Source organism: Globicephala melas, chromosome 17, assembly GCF_963455315.2.
Source record: "Globicephala melas chromosome 17, mGloMel1.2, whole genome shotgun sequence".
NCBI lineage: Eukaryota > Metazoa > Chordata > Mammalia > Artiodactyla > Delphinidae > Globicephala > Globicephala melas.
The window spans coordinates 4,404,347-4,428,044 of NC_083330.1; the positions used below are offsets into that span (position 1 = coordinate 4,404,347).

The following is a 23,698-nucleotide window of genomic DNA, read 5'->3' on the forward strand; positions in this document are numbered from 1 at the left end:
GTCATAGCAATGGAAAAGTCAATTAGGATATATCAAGAAATCTAAAACTATTTGTTCCCATTAAATTCATGACAAATTTCAACAATTTTTAATTTATTGTTTTTAATTTATTTTATTGAAGTATAGTTGATTTACAATAACAATTTTTACTTTAAATCAGCTTGTGGCTCTCTAAAAAACTTTTTCTGCGTGCACATAGTACAGGTAGGCACACCCGTACACACTTCTTTTCAGATGCTAACATTTATTAAGCCTTCTTTTTACAAATCTTGGACCTTCATTTATTTTTAAATATAATTAAGAAACCCTAGCCCAAAGATGTATTTTAAAAATATGCCTCTCTAATGCACAAGTTTTCACATCTGTGAGATGAGAACAATTTCATACGCTTACGATAAGGATTACATGAAACTGAAGCCATGTCTTCAGGCACTGAGCACAGCGACTGACACACAGGTTGTGTTCTCTGCCGTATATTTTAAAAATTTTATTCATTCACTCAGAAAATACTAGATGCTTTGGAAGCTATAACGTTAGTGAAACAAGTCTCTAATCTCAAGGAGCTCATAATAAGCATAATCAAGGACAAAGGAGTTAGAATGTAAGCTCATTTGTGAGCTGTATCATCTGAGACGTGAAAAGAACACATCTGAAGTTCATCGGTGGCCGGTGACCAGGGAAGTTTGCGTGGACGGGGTACTGTTTGGTCTCGGTCTCCCCCGGCCTGTGAGATTTCAATAGCAGTGAAGAAAGCAGCAAGAGCGAAAAGACCACAAGAAAACAGTTAAGCGACGGAGAGCTGGCATTTCGGGTATGTGTTCATTTGCTGGGCAGTATAAGGCTTTACAGGTAGGTTTCAATTAAATCACGAAGGGAGTTAAATACCAAGTGAAAAAGTAGAGACTTTGTTTGGTATGAATTGATGTATCAAGGAAGAACTTCTGGGTGGAGAAGTATGAGGTCTGTGCATTAAGAAAATGCAGCTCTCGCAAAGATCACTAATGACCCCCTTGTGTCACTAACTCCCACGGACATTCTTTTCATCTGATGTGACCATTGATCCTGCTTCTGGAACTCACACCCCTGGAGGAAAAGCTGGGTTTTCAGGACGCTCCCTTTGCAGATTTACACTCCCCAAAGCAAGCACTGACTATTCCTCCAGGGCTCAGGAAGCTTTCCACAGCGTAAATTACCATCCATTTGCTGCCGACTCCCAGATGTATATCTCCAGCCGCCCAGCCTCAGATAGGAGTGTTCAATATGACTTCCCTTGAATGTTTTAAAGGCACCTCAAACTCAACACGCTTCAGCAAACGGCCATGAATCCAGCCCAGTAACCCAAACCTGGGAATCATCCTTAACAATTCCTGCTTCTCATTCACTGAGAGTAAGAATCCGTCGGTGGCATCCGTTAGCTCGCCTCCCAGTACCACTCAAATCTACGCACTTCTCCCCAAGTTCCTTCCACCTTAATAGGACACGTATGTTATATATACCTGTACATATAAATAAATCTGTACTTAACGTATGTGTGGATGTGTGTATGCAGAATGCAGAGAGAGGCAGAGACAGATGGAAACAACAGATTTCTTTAAGACTGAGAGAACTTCAAGGCCGTATCCCAAGTGCCCTCTTCAGCATGAGTACAGTGTATTTTAATTTAGATTTAGTGTCTACAAAATGAATCATCTCCACAATCAAATGCCTGAACAGTCTAGCTCCCATTTCTTAAATGAGGTTTCATTTCTACCTTAATTTAGATGTTGGTAATTTTGAATTTGCGATAATCCAGGGATCATTATGCTACAGTTTATGCTTATATTGTAAACAATGGAGATTGGAAATTCATGCAACGTATCCACAAAAGGAAAATTTCAAGTATTCTTTATTTCGAGTTTACTTTAGTTCAGCAATGACAACTTACCATCAGAAATACGGATATGACAACTATATATTTAAGGAAATTCCCTCAAGAAATTTTACTAAACTATGCTTTCGTAGACAACTTCTGTTACTTTAAATACTGATAACAAAGTACATAAAGTAACTGGAGACAGTGACTGAGGTATTTCAATGATTCAGGAAGGCCTCTTCTTTTTACCAGTTTGAATTGGTAAATATATAAATATATATTTTAACGTCTAAAATATCTAACTCTACCAGTGCCATGAATATATTTCTCACTCATGAAAAATCAAGTCCCAGGAATTTAATGATCAGTAATATATTCTCCTTAACTGAGAAAAATAAGGGAACAGGATTCACTTAATTTTAGACCTGGACGAAACCTCTGAGATATCCATTTTAATCTCCCCATTCTACAGTTGAGGACTCTGAGACTCAGGGAGGAACATACCATTTACCCAACCTGACTCTGCTGCCTGGTGGGAGAGTTAGGGTTAGGACTCAGATCCCTAAACTTCCAGGCCAGTTTCTCTTCCCTCTCTCTCCATTACCTTGTATCTTAACCATAAAAATGGATGGTATTTGTAAAAAAGTATTCCTAACTTGCTCTGACCCAATTAAATCCTAATAGTTAGGCGGGAAAAACCTTTTTAAAGAACAAAACAGAGTTCAGCTCTGTGCTAAAGGAGAATGCATTTGTCAGGGAGCTGCGGAGATGTGGTACAGGAACAATAAAGTGTGTGGGCAGAAGCAACATGACAGGGTGAGGGCTGAGCCCTGGTGTCATCTGGTCACCACCGTGAGGCATCACCTGGGGATGGGAGAAGTGCTGTGCACAGAGCCTGCCCGGACTGGGAAACCAGTGTGGGAGGGGTTTCCTTTCAGGAAAAGGATTGCTACACTCTCTGAGTTAACTCACCTAATCAGTTAGTAGAACACCTAGCAGGAGGTACGTTTTCTCAGAATGAAGCTCACAGACAAGGAACATAAGGTATCATTAATGTTACCTTTGTCAAGCTTCCTACATACCCGCTGCTTGATGTGAACAGTCTCATCTGATGTGACATTCTAGCTGCCGCGGCTGGGCATCCTTTCCTAAGTGCCAGACCTTGCTGAGCCCTGGGCATTACAGGTGCTCGTCTGCTCGGCCTCTTCTGGGCCATCCCTGTGGAAAGGATCCTGTCCCGCCCCGTTAACGCCCAGTGTGGCTGTGTGCCTGCCTTGGCCAGTGTCACTGCGGGTGAACGGCTACTTCCAATGGCCTCTCCTAAACAAAATCCCTAGTCTGCTATTCACGGGCCGAAAAATAGAGTTTCCACTTACTTTTCCAGTTTCCTCTCAACCAAATGCTCGCTACCCACTCAGCTAGTGATTCCCCCAGTTTATTCCAGAGCTGTTATTAGCTGCTATTCCAGGAAAAACCAGGAGCTGGTTTTGGTCAGATGAGACTGGGCAAAGCTCTTTGAAACAAAGTTAAATAGACCTCTTTATTGCGGGGCTTCTTAGAACCTTCACAGTGTTCACATGCTTTGCGAAATTCCCGAAGGCGAATTTATTAGGCACCCTTCCCAACCTCACTCTCCTAGTCCTATCAGGCTGCTCTACACTGTTGGTGTGTGCAGTTAACTTTCCTACCACTGTTCCTCTGTTGGAACTCTTCCCTCCTGCCCCAAGTCCGCATGTCCAAGTCCCGTCCGTCTTTCAAGACCTACCACAAATGCCCTCAATTCTAGGAAGCGTTTCCTATTTTTTCCCTCACAAAGCAGTCTCCTTCCCTTTTGAGCTTCTCCTGGTCTCACTCAGACTCGGCCTCCCTACTGCTTCTAGTGATCTTTCTAAAAGCAAACCTACTACATCAGTCATCTGCTTTCAGTAGCTACCCCTGGCTTTCAAGAAACAAAATCAAGGATGTGCCTTCGTGGTCCAGACACTCCTATGTTTCCAGCCTCATTGTCTATACTCTCTATCCCTTTAGCTACCCCAGACCACCCTCAACTCCCTGAAGACTTTACGCCAGTTCGTGCTGCCATCCTTTCATACGCTGTTTCCTCTACCTCTCTACTCTTCACCCAGCGAATCCCTTTTCGCCTTTCAAAACTGAATTCAAGCATCACTTCCTTCAAGGAGGCATCCCTGGTTTAATTTAGATGTTTTTCCTTTGTGTTTCCATAATACCCTAAAACAGCAGGTCTCAACCAGGGGAGATTTTGTCTCCCAGGGGATAATGGCAACGTCTAGAGATGTTTTTTTATTGTCACAGTGAGTGAGGGATAGCAATGAGATGCTACCAGTATCTAGTGAGTAAACACCCTACGGTGCACAGAACAACCGCACAACAAAATACCAATAGTGCCCAGGTTGAGAAATCGTGCCGCAAGCACACCATTGTGCTAACGCGTCACCTTAAAAGCATCGATTTAGTTATTTACCTGCCACACTGGGCCACAGGTTCCTAGAGTAACAGCAGTAGCCAGCAGTCATGGAACACCTGCTAGAGGGCAGACACTGCTCTCAATGATGGATGTCCTCAATCGCATGTGACCCCCAGGGGTAACTCTGTGAGTGGGCTCTGTTCTCTCCCCTGCTCCCCTGCCCGAGCAAACACACAGTGGCACTAGAACAATCTGACTTCACAACCCACACTCTTAAACACGATTCCATGTTCCTCCCGAGGTATTTCTACCAGACAAAAGCAATTTCTTTTCATGGAGGTCAAAGCTTTCTTCTTCTGAATATCACTTAACGAAACCTTTTAATTAACGGTGCCAAGAACTTTAACCTCAACACAATTGGCATTTTAGAAAGAACGGTTCTTTGCTGGGGGCGGGGCGGGTGTCCTGTGCACTATAGAATGTTTACCAGCCTCCCCGGCCTCTACCCACTGGACGCCAACAGCGTGACCTCCTCCCAAGTCTCATCCGTGGTGACAATAAAAATGTCTCCAGACGTTGCCAGATGTCCCCTGGGGGGAACATCACCACTGATCCAGGACATGCTTGTAGAATTATTTAATTTTTAAAATAAAACCTGAAAGTACAAATGTGTCCTAAAACTAAGAAAGAAAGAATAATTTACCTTTTCAGCTAGTTCTTCTGCCGTGATCTTTGGATCGTACGGAATAGGGTCACCTAAATAGGTGCGTAACTTCACTGGAAAACCTCCATACATTGGGGCAAACGGATAACGGAACTTCTCATACAGCCACCTAAATAACCCTGTTGTAAAGAAAACAAAATCATTTTAATTGGCTAAATATTCTGAGCATGTAACTGTAAACTTTCAAATTAATTATGTAAGACTTAGAGGATGGAGGCAAACAGGATCACCTCCTGGCAATTAATACAATACTTTTTTAAAAGATGAGCTTTTCATTGATCGTAGCAAATGTACCACACTAATGCAAGATGTGAATAACGAAGAAACTGGGGAGTGGTAAGGTTTATGGCTACTCTCTATGCCTTCTGCTCAATTTTTCTGTAAACCTAAAAATGCTCAAAAAAATAAGGTCTATTAATTAGGGGGGAAAGATGAGCTTTTAAAAGTGTAAGAATTTAAAAAGGCAAACTAATTACTATTATTGAAAAACACAGCATAAAGATTGCAACAAAAAGCTAGAAGCTAAAAAGTCCAAAGACTCACAAATACGTGACTTATACAAACAAAAGAAAAAATGAAAGCATAAAATAAATTCAAGTAAACGTGAGACTAAAATGCACCAATAAACTAAGTAAAGGCTAAAAACATTACTGTAAACTAGGAAAAAGAATTGTTAATGCTAATGACCAACCATGAAATTTAGCAAGATTAAAAGTGGTAATAATGTAACATAAACTGACAGACTAAGACTAAGTTTAAAAAAAAAGAATCCAAAACATGACAAGCAACATGGAATACATAGTTAAGAATTGCACTGAGGGCCTCCCTGGCAGCGCAGTGGTTGAGAGTCCGCCTGCCGATGCAGGGGACGCGGGTTCGTGCCCCGGTCCGGGAAGATCCCACGTGCCGCAGAGCGGCTGGGCCCGTGAGCCATGGCCACTGAGCCTGCACGTCCGGAGCCTGTGCTCCACAGCAGGAGAGGCCACAGCAGTGAGAGGCCCGCGTACCGCAAAAAAAAAAAAAAAAAAAAAAAAGAATTGTACTGAAAGTTTAAAACACTTTATATATGGAAACACAGAATATACCATAAGACCCAAAGTAATACTCAAAAAGATATACCACTACACACCAACTTTTGAGATATTCAACTTTTAAAGTAAAAAAAGCAGTCAAAAAGAACTTTTTTTTTTTTTTTACGGTACGCGGGTCTCTCACTGCTGTGGCCTCCTCTGTTGCAGAGCACAGGCTCCGGACGCGCAGGCCCAGCGGCCATGGCTCACGGGCCCAGCCGCTCCGCGGCATGTGGGATCCTCCCGGACCGGGGCACGAACCCGCGTCCCCTGCATCAGCAGGCGGACTCTCAACCACTGCGCCACCAGGGAAACCCAGTCAAAAACAATTTTAAAACCACTTTACAATTAAAGAAACAAAATTAGGAATAATTTCTGGTATGCAACTTAAATTCTAAAGAAATGATCTGAGAGAAAATTAGAAGGATTAATTACACAACAAAAGTTAAACATCACATCAATCTGCCTTTCCATTCCAAATTTGAAGAAAAAGAACTAAAAAAACCCATAATGGAATATCAAGAATATACCAACACAGACATAAAAGGAACAACAGAAGTTTAAGGTTTTCAGGATGGGATTTGTATGTGGGTGGGAACACTAACAATATAGCACTAGGGATAAAACATAATCAATCAAATATAATATATAAACCATAGGGTACAAAGCAAACTATAAAACTAAAAAAAAAAAAGAGAGACTTTGCAAAGAGAAAGCACATTGAATTGTTATCACTCTTATAACTAGGTTCAAAGCTTACTTTGTTATCAATACATTAAAAGTAGGCAAAAAGAACTTTTCAATGTAAATCTATCATGGTTCAAAAAAAAACAAGAGGTAACCGAAATAAATTAAAGCAAATGATATCTCCTTAGGTTGTTAATCTTAATTCAATATTTTCTTGTCTAAGAAACTACTGTATAGCACAGGGAACTCTACTCAACACTCTGTAATGACCTATATGGGAAAAGAATCTAAAACAGAGTGGCTATGTGTATATGTATAACTGATTCACTTTGCTGTACACCTGAAACTAACACAACATTGTAAAATCAACTATACTCCAATAGAAATTAATTTTTTAAAATTTAAGAGATTTATGCAAACATATATATATACTTTTTTCAAGATAAATAGACTTTCAAATTCTGCCCCCCCAATTTTTTTTATTGCCATCCATTTTTACAGCTGTCACTTCTTCAGGAATGAGTTAGGAAGATAGTCTTTATTTACAAATAAGTACATTTGTTTTAAACCTCAACAACATGGTTTAACACAGTAAATTAGAAAATTCACTCTGTAATTTTAAAAAGCCCATGATAAATAAGCTTCAGTATATACGTGAGACTCTTAACAAAAATCTAACATCTAGAACCACCATTACTTAGAACCAGTTATCATTTAGAGTTTAAAGAGAAAAACATCTAAATAGTACATGCATTTTCTAAAGCAATAATTCAAAAAGTTTTCCTGTAGTGTTCAAAAGCCCAAATATTTAAAATATTACATTCTAAATATTACATTATAATTAGCAAAAACATATGAATCAGAACTTACTTGTTCCTCCGAGGGATCTAAATCCTTCTCGAATATTTTGTGTAAACATAGGAATAATGGGCTAAAGAGAGAATTTGAATTAAAAAGTAAATACGTTAATCCATTTGATGTCTCTAATGCAAACTTTTGAGGGCCTGTTTAAGTCACAGAACCAAGGCATTTTAAAAATAAAGGTATACTGTTATCACCAGTGTGATTTATCAGACTAAAATTAACATGATCATTTGTAGAAAAATATAAATTGAAAACACTACCTTCTAGTGGTAATACATAATATTTCATTTACCGACTTTCCTATCATTCCACATGAACTCTTGAAACTCAAAATTAAGCTTAAAGTGATCATTAATTTCATTAAGTAAAATGAGTGTGATAATTAAACTGGTTTCAGTGGGCTACTGAAGAAAAAGTTTCAAAACAAATTCTCTCTATGGAGAAACTTACATATGTTCAAATGACAAGTTTTAGCAAGATGCTGTCATGGAATTAGTGAAACACCATGTTTTTGTGAGCTTATTAAATCTAATAATGTTCAACATCAATGAAAAGTAAGTATAATACTCAACACCAAAAAAAAGTAAAAAAAAGGAAAAACATATACATAAAAGAATCCTTTCTATCATTATTTTGGAGGATGTCTGCTCAAAAGTTCATGGTTTTTATTTTTCCATGAACATTATTGGTTAAATATGATTTTTTAAAAATGGAGAGCTTATCTAAATGTCATGAAACAACGGATAAAGTAGCAAAGGATCATGCAAGGAAGTTACGCCACGGCGAAACTGAAGTAGATAAAAAATTGAATAAAACACTTTAAAAGGTACACAAAATATACTGAATTAAATGATGTTTTAGAATAGATAAAACTGGAAGGGGGGGGCGAGGATCATTTTACTTACAGTCTACTATCAGCATTTGTTAATACAGAATTACTTGCCTGAGTGAGCAGGGTTTGAAACATTTAAATAAGCTGACATTTAAAAAGCCGTTCCTTTTCAGCTTTGGAAACCAGTGAAATCTGGTGGACCAAAGGGAAGAGTCTACAGACACAGCTTTCTTCATAAAACATACTCCCTTTCAATCACCTAACTGATCATTTAGTTTTTATCACTCTCCCCTCACTAGAAGCAAGACCCCCCCATAGCAGAGACTTGGTTTCGTTCACTGCTGGAAACACCTAGAACAGTGCCTGGAATAAAGCAGGTACTAAAAGACAGTGTGACAGGTGAACTAAAGAAGGAATGAATCAACAGGACAGAGAGAAAATGCTTCTAAGGAATTAGCTTGTATTCTCTGAATACAAAGGGTAGGAAACAGGCAGCAGCAATTTTAAAACCAGAAAAGCCGGGTAAAGAAGCAGCAGTCCGATGAATAATTTAAAATCTGATGGAGTTAATTCATAAAGCTAACACCTAAGACAAAGTAGACTGACTCTTTTGTAAAAAAATTCAGATTATGATTTTCCTAAAACCACCACTAGTTTTGTAGAATAAAGTGATGGTTGGAATTCTAATGTTTTAAATACTTCTACTATGTCTTTAGAGTTGAGAACTTAAGATGCCCAGGAAGGAACAGAAAGCTTTCAGCTCATATATACACCACTTTGCCTTCTCTGATCAGTGCTGCTAGGTTTTTGTCTACTGACTGGCATGAACCCCGAAGTTAGTATTGAAGGCTGCACTTTATAAAGACTCTTCAGGTATATATATATCATCCTTTAAATGGCTAACTCTCCAGAAGCTGGGCATTTCTAGAAGATACTAAACCGGAGAAGGCTTACCCTACAAACTCAGTATTCCAGGCTATACCCTGGTTTCTAAATTTACATTCAAGCTTGCAGCCTTACAGCTGCAAGCATTACCTTATTACAACTTCATACTGTAGTTCGTTCCTTTGTTTGCGCACACTTTGTATAACAAGGTAGTTGCATAAGTAACCTAGAATCAAATTGATCACATGTATACATGTATCTCTGTACGTGTATGTACACGTGTGTGAAGAGGTAGAGAATGTGTATTTTGTTAAAACTATTCTTGGGGAATAGAGCGTGGCCTTGGAGTCTTAACTTTGCCACAAAAATTTAAGTGGGAACCATTGGACAGGTCACTAAACCTGTTTCTTCATGTATGAAATGACAATAATAATAATGATCCAATCTCAAGGTTTTTATAGATTGAGATAATACATATAAACAATTTTATTGAAACGAATGCTATTTTCTTTTACATCTGTTATTTGTTTTCCAATTAGAGTAAATGGGCTCATTTTTTTCCCCAAATTATTTAGCTACGAAATTACCTAAAAATTCTTAGCAGTCAGAATTCTCAGGAATTCACAAAATAAGAGTGATTTAGATTATATCAAAAAGCCTGTAACTTGCAGACGAGCCTTAAATATTTTCTGCCAATATTTTGTGAATTTCTGTTGATGACCTAGGTTTTCACTTGAATTTCCATTCCTTTGTTTCAATTTAAATGTGGTTAGTCTTGTAACAACAGTCGTAGCTTTTTATTCAAAGTTTATGATAATTCTGTGAGACCTAAGAAGGGCTTTTTCAAATAAGCTGCTGGTACCATTTACAACTGTATCCTCATGTGACTGAAAGGCTTCCCTCGCGGATCTGCAAGGCCCTCTAATCTTGGGGTTGGCGGACTCACTGTGCAGTGTACCAGCTGCCTGCAGTCCTGAACTGTAAGCTCTGCTTCTGACTTGCTGTGTGACAGGGTCCCTCCATCCCTTCATCTCTGTGTGCCTGAGTTTCCTCATCTGTAACACTGGAATAATTACATATGTCACCTACTTACTGTACAGGGGTACCAACATAAAGCCTTTAAAAGTGCTAAGAAAGGTTAGGGTGGTACAAGATTTATCAGTGATGCAGTGCTATTTTGTAAATCAGCAACGTTAAAGATTTTTGTTTATTAACTTGTAAAAGGCTGTTTATTAAATTTTCTCAAGTTTTGTATGAAAAACCTTAAATTATCTAGGTTATCGGGGGTTTTTTTTTGGCTGTGTTGGGTCTTCGTTGCTGCACATGGGCTTTCTCTAGTTGCAGCGAGCGGGGGCTACTCTTCGTTGTGGTGCGTGGGCTTCTCATTGCGGGTTTTCTCTTGTGGAACACGGGCTCTAGGCACATGGGCTTCAGTAGTTGTGGCACGTGGGCCCAGCAGTTATGGCTCACGGGCTCTACAGCGCAGGCTCAGTAGTTGTGGCGCACGGGCTTAGTTGTTCAGCGGCATGTGGGATCTTCCTGGACCAGGGCTAGAACCCGTGTCCCCTTTATTGGCAGGTGGATTCTTAACCACTCTGCTACCAGGGAAGCTCTGTCTAGGTTATCTTAATTAATTATCTAGAAACTCAGGGATTGATAAACGGGCTTCTTTCTCTATATAATTTTTTCTTTCAAGACTTCTTCCAGGCAATGGTCCTTAAAACTGTAACTTAAGGATGAGGAATTAGAATTCCATGATCAATCTGTGTGATTCCAAATCTATTTTTGTCACTTTTACCTTAAACCTTGGAAGAAATAATTCTCTCAAAATACAAACCTGAAGATTGAACTATCTTTAAGTTTTTAGCTGTTATCATTGCTTTAATGTACATTTACACTGATTATCCTTAATTTTGGAACAACTGTGCATATATCATCTTATATTCTACGTTATTCATAAAGTCTAAGGTTTTGTTTTCTACCTTAGTACATAAGACTTTTTGGAAAATAAAATGGGCTATAAATTAATTTTCTGTATCATTAATACTATTAACATAGACTTAAATTCAAAAGACTCCTTTCTTGTAGTATTTAAAAAATCAATTCAACAAATGCAGAGAGCCTACTAAGTGCTAGTCATTGTACTAGGAATTCAGAATATAAAAAGTGGCTTTGTCCTAAGGGAGTTTATAATCTACTATAGGACAGTAGTGTTTAAATTTTTATGTTGTCCATCATTAAACACTTGGACAAGTACATTAACTTATACCAAGATCACACTGTTAAAGCACTATAACGTACTTCTAGGAATTACATATACAAATATGTACAGAGAATAGAGCTCAATGTATTTTATTTTATTGTAACTCTGCAATTAAAAAATAAAGGGAAAATGTCCATTCTTCTTCAAATGTTGCTTTTGGGTTAGAAGGAGTCATCCATAATCCTTTCCTTTTTAATCAAAAGCCTGTATCTGCAAGATGGACAGGCAAGCTAAGGGTGCAGACTGGTGTCTATATGACAGCAGTGGAAACACACACACAAAAAACAGAAATGCGAAAGCATTAGCAGCAGTCCCTAACTAATTGGCCTGGAAAAAGAAAACCACCTTGTCAAGTGCTATGATTTCTTTTTCTGATAGACAATCTATAATGAAAACAAACAGAAAACAAAGAAGAAACATTCCATAAGTAATAAATGTTTCATAGGATAAAGTACAATACAGAGACCAAAAAGCTTAGATATACTTTCCAAAGCAAAAAAACAAGATGACATTCAGATTTTCCAGTTTACTAAGTAGAATAATTACAGTGAATCCCAGAGGAACACTTAATTTTATTGACAAATTCGTTCTTTTAAAAAGATCTAAATTACACCAATATCTCTTTCTCATCTTTATTCATACTATTAGAGAGCTGATCACATTTACTGATGAAAAATGGTAGGAACCATATATTATTTGGGCTCTCTTGTTATACAAATTGGTCACAAATGCAAGAATTACAATGAAACCAACCAACAGCCATCACTGAAACGTGCCAACTCAGTTGAACCAAAGGATTAAAATACAGAGTTGGATTGATTATACTTATGAAAAAAAGTATAAGTGAAGGAATACAAAAATTTTCATAAATCTGATTAAAAGAAGCTGGATTTTGAAGCATAAAATAAAGCTTTGCTAGATATTTGCAAATTTCCAGATTGAATTTTTTTATAAAGATGGCTTCCCATGCACAAGGAATATTTCTCTATTGTTATCTTAGAGTTACAGACACTAATTTTTAAAGCAGTTCAATGACAGTATCTAAATTCTGATATACTCTTAAGCTATTTAAGCATTTATTTTAAAGACACAGCTTTCCTTTAATAATCAGTTTTATACAACTCACCACTTTTGCATCAATTGCAACCTGAGCGAAGCCTTTACGATTACCCCACACGATGTTGTAGGTCTCATCGCTAATCAGGGCTTCTCGAACACCACCTGGTGAGATAGCTAACAAGTGACCACTCCGCAGAATTTCAACACATTTTTCTCTTGGTCCATGTATAGCACAAAATACATCAAGTAATAAACTAAACCCTGTAAGAAACATTAGCATGAAGATATATCTTAAGTACTTCTTGTCCAATTCTTCAAGAGCAAAAATCTTCACAACCTACATAATGTACTATCTATACTTAAATCAGTAAATTCTTTTTTTTACTTTTTTTTAAACCAACAACAACTCTTAAGGTTAACATAAGATTAATATTGCTGGTAAATTAATAGCTATGTCTCGCTGATTACTTTCTCAGTGATCACCTACTACTCTGGCTACATATTCAAATTCTTAATTAAAACTCATGGGACTTCCCCGGTGGTCCAGTGGTTAAGACTCCATGCTTCCACTGCAGGGGGCACAGGTTCGATCCCTTGTTGGGGAACTAAGATCCCACATGCCGTGCTGTGTGGCGGCCAAAAAAAAAAAAAAAACACCTGGGAAAATAGGGATTTTTTTTTTTTTTTTTTTTTTGCGGTACGCAGGCCTCTCACCGTTGTGGCCTCTCTCGCTGCGGAGCACAGGCTCCGGACGCGCAGGCTCAGCGGCCATGGCTCACGGGCCCAGCCGCTCCGCGGCATGTGGGATCTTCCCAAACCGGGACACGAACCCGTGTCCGCTGCATTGGCAGGCGGACTCTCAACCACTGCGCCACCAGGGAAGCCCAGAAAGTAGGGATTCTTATTCCCATTTTACAGATGAGGAAAGTTGACTCAGAGAATTAAGAAGCTTGCTGCAAGTCACACACCTAGCAAAGGGCAGGGCAGAGATTCCGGTCCAGGTATGTCTAGTCCAAAGCTCCTTCCACTGCATCTCATGGCCAAACACTGTCTACAGTATTTATTAGAGCAATCAGAAAGGACATCCCATCATCAATCACACATCTAATCTTCCATTAACCCTATAAGAAAGAGAATCACTCAAGAGAATGTGAGTCTGACTGCTCTAGCTCTACCAAAATTGGCAAGCCACAGTTAAAGCTATTGAAATTAAAAGTTAGATACTGCTAATTCCACAATAAAAATTTTTTTAAATCAACAATGATAGCAATATCATTAAGAGTTTTTAATAAAGTGAGTGGTTGGCTCAGAAACAATTAATTCCAGTCTTAATATTATACAGTTTTTCAAATTATAGCTATTTATGGATGAAAGAAATAATCCTATCAGTAATTAAATATTTTAACCAAATCCTAAACTGGAAATTTAGAGGACTGGTGTTTGTATACATTATCCCTTGAGACTGGGAAATATGGGGATGGAGAGTGAAAACTGTGCAGAATAATCCAACTTCTCACAGGTTTAAGGATCTGAAGCAAGATTATCAATATTATTGAGAAGAAATAATTCTCATCCTATACTATGTTAAAAGTTCACTGATTTCACTAGATGTATTCTCATGATAAATGAATAAACGGGAGGTTTAATAAATTACAAGATCATAAAGATCATAAAGGGGGAAATTTTTAAGTCAAATGCTAAATAAAAATATTCACATTTATTATTTATAAAAAGAAAAAAAAGTAAGCAACCTAATGTTCCATAAGAGAAAACTAGTTAAGTAAATATTTTAGTCATATATTTAAAATGTTATTTATAAAACATGGGAAAATGTTAATGCTACATTAAGTTTTTTAAAAAAGAACAAAACAGTTTGCATAACGTGAAGATGTGCAAATTAAAAATGAAGCAAAATAGGACTTCCCTGGTGGCGCAGTGGTTGAGAATCTGCCTGCCAATGCAGGGGACACGGGTTCGAGCCCCAGTCCGGGAAGATCCCACATGCCGCGGAGCAACTGTGCCCGTGAGCCACAACTACTGAGCCTGCGCGTCTGGAGCTTGTGCTCCGCAACAAGAGAGGCTGCGATAGTGAGAGGCCTGCGCACCGCGATGAAGACTGGCCCCCGCTCGCTGCAACTAGAGAAAGTCCTGGCACAGAAACGAAGACCCAACACAGCCAAAAATACATGAATGAATTAATTTTTTAAAAAATGAACAAAATAAATCAAAATGATAACTGGATATATGTTAGGAGGGTAAGACCATATAATGATGTTTTTCTTTCCTGTAGTTTCCAAGCTTATTATAAAGTGATCATATTACTGTCCAAAGAAATACATTTTATAGCCAATTTAGTTTATACACAAAGTACAAATGGCTTTTTAGTGGCCCAAGGATGCTGGAAACATTAACCATGTCTATGAAAGGCACTAAGAGAACTGTTATTTCATTCACTGTCTGGTGTTTATCTGGTTGACGGTTGGCTTTTGCTTTTACAATTCCAGAGAACATACCATAAACTTTCTTGGCTTGTTTCTGCTGACTTCCTGACAGAAGAAAATAAGATTTAATCTTAATGAGTTTACTTTAGAATGATATTTTTTAAAACTCTTATCATGTTTGAAACCATTCAGTTTATTAATCTTTTTAAAGAGGTACGAAGCCTTTATGAATATGAATATTTAAAAAAAAGTGGTCCTCAGTCTTAAGAGTTATAATTCTACCAAGCAAGTCAAGTATGATAAAAGACATAATAGGCTCTTTAGGTTAGGATTTCTGAGGCAATATTATATGATTATATAAAGACAAAATATATCCTGGTTAATTTTTTTTAACTTTGATTTGCTATCAAACTGACAGTAATCAAACACTAATTACTATAAAATTAAACTCCCAGATCAATATCTCATAGAAAAATTCACCATATGAAAAATCAACTACCTTCTATACCAAAATACAAATTAATTGTTTGGAAAAAGTTACAATTTCTTTTATGATTTAACTTCAAAAAATAATGACTACCTGTTAATAGAGAAAGAAATTAGATAACATTTTTGGCCATAATGTTTTTATATTTAGGTATATTACCTAAAACAGATACTAAACTCAAAGACATACAGACTGTCACATAGTTTGATCATGTTAATTAAACATTTTTATATCACCAGCTACAGTGAAAGTTTACCTGGAATTTTAAAAACAAAGTGATCAGCTACTACTCGGCAAGTTCTGCCTTTATGGATAAAAATTTTAGCCATGAAGTAGTAAAAATCGATGGGAATAGCTCCATGATAAAAAATGATCAGTGCTGGCCCTTCTGGTATTTTTTCCATCCCATGAACTTCATAACCTGTTAGAAAGACAAAATACAGATACTTAAAATGTATTTAATATTAGTTTATTTATACTAAAGGATGGTTACTAACTCAGACACTCAGTCTTTCTTTCGGGAGCACAAGCCCCCCTGTTTCCATCCACTTTCCCCTTCCCTCCCTCCCTGAATATATCGGTCCTACAGTGGTTGGGTGGGCCGGCGTGCAGTAGGTGCCTGGGTGGAAGGTGGCCTGCGGTGGGTGCTGGAGCCCAGGCAGGGCGAGGAGGGCATCCGTACAGGGTGGCCCGGGATGGCGAGTCAAAACCCAAACGGTCACGAGAGCCCACACACAGGAGAAGAGTCTAGAAAGGGTGCTGGGGCCTGGGCGGGCAAAGGAGGGGAGCCATGTGGCATGAGGATGGGGGTCAGAGCCCGAGTGGAGCAGGGTGGTGTCCCTGAGTGGCAGGGGACGGTGGCAGTGATGGGAGACTGATTACACCCAGGGGGACTGATCAAATCAGTTTACATATTAAGGATAATGTCAGCCTGGTTTCTCACTGTTGGAGAAGGTTAACAGTCGCAAATACAGAAAAGGAGAAAACTAAAATCAACTCTGCAGCCGTAAGAGAACCTCACTCCCACCCTAAGGAGAAGCAGCAGCACGTTAGAAAGCTGAAGTCGCTCTCTCAGCCGCGTGGGAGGGAGGGCGGGCAGGTGCCACAAAGTGGGAGAGAAGAAAACAACCAAAATGTTAACAAACACTTAAAGACCGAATGTGGGCGAGCGCTAGGTGTTGGATCCCCGGCAACCCAGAGACAAACAAGAGTCTGCACCCACTCCCCAGCCTCACGCAGGCCTCAGCGCATATGCACGAGAAAACCAGGGGCAGGGCAGGCCAGAGACTCACGGGAGACCCTGCTAAAGATTCAGAGAACAAAATCCCCCTCGCTTCCCGGAAGCTTCTCTTGTAAAAGCAAAACCTGGCCCAGGGAGAAGCGCAGGAAAGCCTTCCACCGCTTCTAAGAACCGGTACTTGCCAAAGGTACCTGACGCGGGCAGGGACAGAGTTCCACTCCCCCCCCCCCCGCCCACTACTGAAGGAATAAACTACTTGGTAATATTTCAAATGGGCTCAAGAGAATGTTTTTAAAAACTAAATTTAATGATATTTCAAGATTCTGTATGTGTCTATACTTTTAACATTTCTTCCCAATTACCGAATTCTAATTCAAATAATTCAATTTACTTAGAACAGTCACTGAAGTTGTCTGACGTTATCCAAAGGATCGATTGTCCCATCAGATAAATTTTCCAAGAAATAAAGAATACTTCTTTCAGGGATTCTATACAGCATATTCCTGAGGTTCTCTCGTGTTTTCCAGAATACTTTTTTTTTTAAAAAAAAGAATTGAGAAATAATTGTTACTTAATACCAGGTCACCTGATTGAAAGTAGAAAAATTCAATGAATCAATTCATTATTGACAAAAACTAGAGTTTACCATCGTGCCACTAAACATTAAGCCCCAATATTCAACTGTGTCACTCGTAAAGCGTGGATGTGGTCATACAGCCCCTCGCTATAAAAGCACCGGCAGATAATCACTCTGGTCAATGTCAAGGCCTTTTAGGTCCCAATTACCGATCAAGTGATGTCAGATTCTTTCGGTGTCACGTGGACTCAGGGCGCCTCCCTCCTCTGTGCTGCTCACGTGACCGTCTCTAAAGGAGCACTTCCTGTCCCATGTTTCCCTGTCGAGCAAAAGCAGAAATCCTGGGGCACGTTACCTGCTCCTCGCTCAGACTCTGTATTCCCCTGGTCACCAGCTTCTGTGCGTTTTACCTCCAAAAACTCTTAAATCTATCACTCCCTCTTCCCAGTGTTGGTTTTGAAGTGTGGCCCCGTCCTCTCCTGCCTACAGAACCCCAGTCCTGGGGATCTGAGAACGCAATCGGGACCGCAGCTATCGCCACCGTCCGTCCATCCGCTGTCCAGGGACGGGGAGCCTCCGTATGCACACTTTATGCACATTTCGAGCGGTCTCGGCCCCTTCAATGTAAACAGCCCTACCCTTGTGACGATTGCGGTTCTCTTATTGGATGCCAAGAGATGCGCATTTATTTACCTCCCCTGCTCTGTCCCCTGAGCCTCTCCAGATTCTTTGGCGAGGATCTGAAGGTCAGGGGAGCTCAGGTAGCCTCATCTATCTCCATAGCAATTCTTTATTATGTAAATGAGTTACTGCCCACTGGCTTTAGACATCAGCATCTTGAATCCAGATAAGGATGATCTTCTCCTAAGAGAGAGATCCTTTCTAAATTTGTCACCAATAATCCATTTTCAAGGCTATACGCCTACACATTATGGTAAAATAACAATACCATCCTTTTGAGTCTTCCTCCGGAAAGCACACAGAGGCAAACTACCTACAAAATAAAGTCAAACTCCTGAGCATAGCATTCAAGAGCCTTGAAAGCCTAATTTGTCTACTTCTCCAGGTTCATCCTTCCGCATACATCTCACCCATGAATGATTCATCTTCTGGTCCTGAATACACCCTGCCTTTTATTCAGTACTGAGGTGTGTGCATGTTTTAACCTAGGTAGTTTCCTATTAGGACTATAGCAATGAATCTCAGTTTTTCCATTCAACAACATATCTTGGACATCTATTTGATATACACATGTAGCGATTTTTTTTAATGATTTTTTTAATGGCTGTAAAGGATTCCATAATGAATTCCTATCACAGTTCATTTAGCCATTTTCCTATTTAGGGACCACTGGATTGTTTCCAATTTTTCAAATATTGGTTGCAATGAACCTTCATTTATATGCATCCTTGTGCACTGAATGTGTGAATTTATCACTAGACTGGATGCTAAGACAGGTAACTGTTGATCATATGGTACACGCCCATTTTAAATGATAACAGAAACTACCAAATCATCCTCCTGACTCGCTACACTACGGTACTTTCTCACATGCACCGAGTGAGAGTTCCCATCTCCACATTCTCATCCTTTAATGTCAACAAACTTTAATTATTTGCCAATCCTCTGAGTAAAAACGCTATCTCAGTGCAGTTTTAATGTGCACTTTCCGAATTACTAGTGGGCTTATGAATCTGTTATAATTATTGGCATTTATATTTAGACCATTTTTAGACCACATGCTTAGACCACTTTTAAGTTGGATTTCTTTTCTTACTAATTTATTATTTTCTAAGCCATGTTGTAAATGACTTGTGGTGATCTGCCCCATCTTTTGATGTGTCTTTTAGTTCTGTCTCTTTTGAACAGTTTTTGGTTTTTTGCATCTTCTTTAAGACCTTCCGTAGTTGGAGATCATCAAATATTTTCCTATATCTTTTCCTGCTGATCTGGAATACCACTTTTATCATTTACTAAATTCACATTTCTGACTTTTTAATCTGTTTGATCTGTTTGTGATGATCCTTTCCCTGTACCAACGCTGTAATTTTAATCATTATAAATGTTAATGGTTTTGATATGCTAGGGGAAAACTTCCTCTTTTGTTTTTTCAAATTTGTCTTGGTTATTCTCGTTTGCCCTTTTATATGAATTTTAGACGTTTGATGAAAACGTGTTAGAAGTCTACTGAATTGGTGAAGGAACTGGGAGTGTGGGCTGTAGAGCAACATCTCTACTACGCTGAGACTCTCTATCCACTTCACCTTTTCTGAATTCCATTTGTTTCTCCAGTTTCTCCATAAAGTTTTTACGTGTTTTTTGGTTAGATCTAGCCTCAAGTAGCATTTTTCCTTTCCATTTTAAAAATGATTATTGGTGGTATATGAGTAGTTACTAATTTTGTGTTTATCACACGCCCATTTCCCTTGCTAACTGATCTTATTAGTACTGATAGGTGGATTCACTTGGCTTTCAGGCATCTCTTCTCTTCTCGTCTCTGTACTTATTTCTAGGAGCTCCAGGACAATGTTAAATAGCAGTGGTGAGAGCCTCCTTGTTCTGGTCCCTACTTATGGGACTCGCTTTAATACTTCTCCACTTCTCCAATGTGGATCATCTTTGTTGAAGATTCCTGGTACATTCCCTTTATTGAAGTAGTACCTTTTAGTCTTCGCTTCCTAAGATTTTTTTTTATTATAACTATTGAATTTTATAAAACTACAATCTATGAGACTGACCTGCAAATCTCCTTTTTGTGTTCTCCTTCATTTCAATAGCAAAGTTCTGCTAGCTTTGCAAAATAAACTGTGTAGCTCCACATTTTCCCCTACACTCTCAAACACAGATGGGCATTATCTGTTCCTTAAAAGTTTAGTATAACCTGTGGGCTCTTGGCCCTTTGTGAAGGGAGGAGGATACAGACTGACCACTGTTCCAATTTATTTCATGATTACTGGTCTGTTCTGTTTCTCTCTCCTTCTTGAACCAATTTTGATCATTTCTCTTTTCCTGCAAAACTGTCTATTTAATTTTTAAACAAAATGGTGTGAAATAGTTACTCAATTTCTTTCCCACTCATTCTTCAAAGCCTTGTTCAAAAGTTACTTTCTCCATGAATAGTGCTTTCACTTTTGTCCCATAGAAACAAGAATGAACATTTATTGAGCATTCACCTGACAGGCACTGTATTGGATCCGTAATAACTATCTCATTTGGTCCTCACAGAATCCCTGCACTGATGAGAAAACCCAAGTAAGAAAAGCCCATGTAACTTACTTGAGGTCACACAGTGGTACCGCCAGGACGCAAGCCCACATGCATCTGACTCCACAACCTGTGCCCTTCCCCACACCACACCTCCTACTAGAGGTGTGCCCGTGCTAACCTGCACCTGTGATTTTCAAATGCTGGTTGCCATCACTCATTGAGTTATGCAATCACTTTAGTCAGTTATAGTCAGCATTTTTCTTTTTAAATAAGAGAGAGTAGAATAGAAAATAGAGCAGATCGCATGAAGACAGTATATACACTTTTGATGAAATAGTATATATCTGTATGTATATACTGGGTGGCAAAATGCATTTCTTCCTAGCAATAAGAATCAAAACTTTGATAGCCTAAAAATATACCTTGAAAATACTAGGAATCTTGAACATAGTAGGTGTGTGAAGTTGAACTTAATAGTGACCAAGAAACAAGTGATGTATTTTAGTGCTTTCCAAATTATTGCAGAAAGATGCTCTGTAATGGTGATAGCTAACATTTGTTGAACTTTTATTATGTAATAAAAAGTATTCTAAGTACTTTACATCAAGGCCCAGTGAATCCTTCCAACAACCCATTTTACAGAAGAGGGAAATGAAGTCCAGAAAAGTTAAGTATCTTGTTTGAAGAGAAGAGTTATTTACATAGTCTTAAAGGAGTTCTCCCAAGACATCTATCAATTACAAAGTAAAAAATAGCAACTTTGTGGTGGAGAAACCTAACAGACACCTCCTTAACCACGTGATCAAAGTCACCATCACCAATAATAAAACGTGTCAACATCATGAACCTCAGATACAATGTGCTGAGAAGGACCCACCATCAGAGGGATTCTTATCAAAAATGCACAACTTCAATCAATTTACGGAAAACATCAGCTCTAAATTAAGAGACAGTCTACAAAATCACTGAGCAGTACTCTTCAGAAGTCTGAAGGTCATAAAAGACTAAAAAACCCTCAGAGATTGGAGGAGACGTGACAACCAAATGCAGGATGGGATCCTGGTAAAAGGACACTGGCAGGGAAACTGGTAAGATGTGAATAAAATCTGCAGTTTGGTTGATAGTATTATACCACTGTTAATCTGATAACTATACAAACGGTTACGTAAGACGTTAACATCAGGGGAAGCTGAGTGAAAAATAGGAACTCTGCACTATTTTTGCAACTTTTCTTAATTTTAAATTTTTTTAAAATGAAGTTTAAAAAAATCCTAATTGTTGCAAAAGGAAGGGAGGAGGAGGAAGAGGGAGAAGGGAGGGGAGAAGAAATCAGGTAACCTGTCCAAGGTCCCCCCGCGGTGACTGGCAGGGCCTCGTTCGAACTCAGGAGTCGGACCCAGGAGTCCTTCCCTGGGGGAAAGACAGAGGAGGGGAAAGGAAACTCTTACCCAACTGAAGGACAGCAGGAATGTTCTCCTGAAATCCCAATTTAATTTTCCCATAAAAAACTCTACTACATATGGTTTAATTTATAGGACGCTTTTACTGAATAAAATATGTCCATTTCTTTAAAAATTAATAGTAAAATGTGAAGTAAAAAAGTCAAAATTTTTATAGTTTAAAGGCTGTAAGCAACTTGAGGGCAGGGGCTTCACTGACAGACTACCTAGAAATGCAGGTATCTAAGAAATACCAAATTCATGTTTCTTGATGTAGGAGAATCAGATTTTTTTGAAAAATGATAAAGCACTTACATAATATACACTAGAGGGTAAAATTTAACTTCAAAACAGGAAACACTGGATAGATTCTTATACAAAGATACTTACAGTAAACCAGTTATAAACAAACAACAGCTCAATAGGTAAGTAAATTAGTTATAGGATTTACAGAGTCCATATAGTCATTATAAGTCACGTAAGGAGGCTCAGTGACATGAAAATACTAGTCTGCCACACAAATAAAAAACAATAAACACACAGAATTCAACTGCATGGTAAATTTTAGGTGACTATTATTTTCTTCTTTATTTTTACTCGCCACATTTTCTAAAATGAACATTTTTATTAGTTAAAAAATTCCTCTGAAGACTCTTTACAAAGCATAAATTAAAACTGATCTGACATCAATACGAAATCCAAATACGCACACAGACGCCTTTGTGCGTCACCAAGGAGCAGAGTGAGGAAAATCATTTTAGAGAGCATCACTTATCTTACTAAAATACGTTAAATTATTATAAATAAAACACTAAAACATGGTAAGAACTATATATTTTACTTCCTCTGAGCCATAGGTGCATATTTTTAAATACCTCAGGAAAATAAATAATAAATACCTCAAAATTATATATGCTCCTACAAAATAAGTTTAACACTTGAATTTATCCACATTAAATCATGTCTCCCGAAACAGAAAAAAATTCAAATTCCTTACAACATATATTACCCTGAAGTATAGAGGGTTATAAGTGGGAGGGGGACATCGTTTCCCGAGTACTGTAAACGAGGCCACTGAATTTCTGTCTCACTGCTTTAAAGACAGTGAACGAGAGCAGTCCACATAGGCACGGTCTCTGGTCACGGAATGCTGAAACAGCATCCCACCTCCGGTGAACAACCACGAGCAGGTGTGAGAGTTGTACGGACTGGCAAGGGCATTCGTATTCATGGGTAAATACTAAGAATTCAACACATCGACGGCATGTGGTTCCTGTTTGCAAAGCTGCTGTCTGTCGACCGCTACACTCTGACCCTGAGCCCAACCAGGGACAAGCCTGCGGCACAGCACAGATCAGAGGAGCACAGGCCTGGAACCACGAGTCAGAGGCTGCATCCTGGCCCTTCTCCCTGGTGTCCTGGCGTGCCTCGGGCACCTAACAACCTCGCTGTTCTTCAGTTTCCTTATGGGAAAACTGTAAAATGGAGATAACACGTGGACTCTCTCTACAGCATTATAAGAATTATAAGAACTGATGCACGTTAAGCATTTGACTGTAATGGACAGTCAAGTGCTCAAAAAGATTTGCAGGCATATGTAGGATTAAAATGACAACATGTCAGCTGAATAAGTCACACAGCAAACG

The 23,698-nt window shown here is 38.7% G+C and overlaps 1 protein-coding gene across 10 annotated transcripts in view; it reads right to left on the bottom strand.

Moving 5' to 3' along the window:
* TMEM68 (transmembrane protein 68) overlaps nt 1-23,698 on the bottom strand; it is a 34,673-nt gene that overhangs the window by 2,426 nt on the left and 8,549 nt on the right. For 5 of the 10 annotated variants that reach the window (XM_060286934.1, XM_060286935.2, XM_060286936.2 and 2 more), the window contains exons 4-8: nt 21,952-22,023; nt 15,846-16,010; nt 12,729-12,922; nt 7,629-7,689; nt 4,981-5,120 (exon numbers count right to left, since the gene is read on the bottom strand). In XM_060286934.1, the coding sequence (XP_060142917.1) occupies nt 4,981-5,120; nt 7,629-7,689; nt 12,729-12,922; nt 15,846-16,010; nt 21,952-22,023 (632 nt within the window). Of the gene's footprint in view, nt 1-4,980; nt 5,121-7,628; nt 7,690-12,728; nt 12,923-13,697; nt 14,810-15,845; nt 16,011-17,220; nt 17,361-17,615; nt 17,727-21,951; nt 22,024-23,698 lie in introns of those variants that run through there. The other 5 variants (XM_030859738.2, XM_060286939.1, XM_030859748.2 and 2 more) reach the window with 4 other exon arrangements.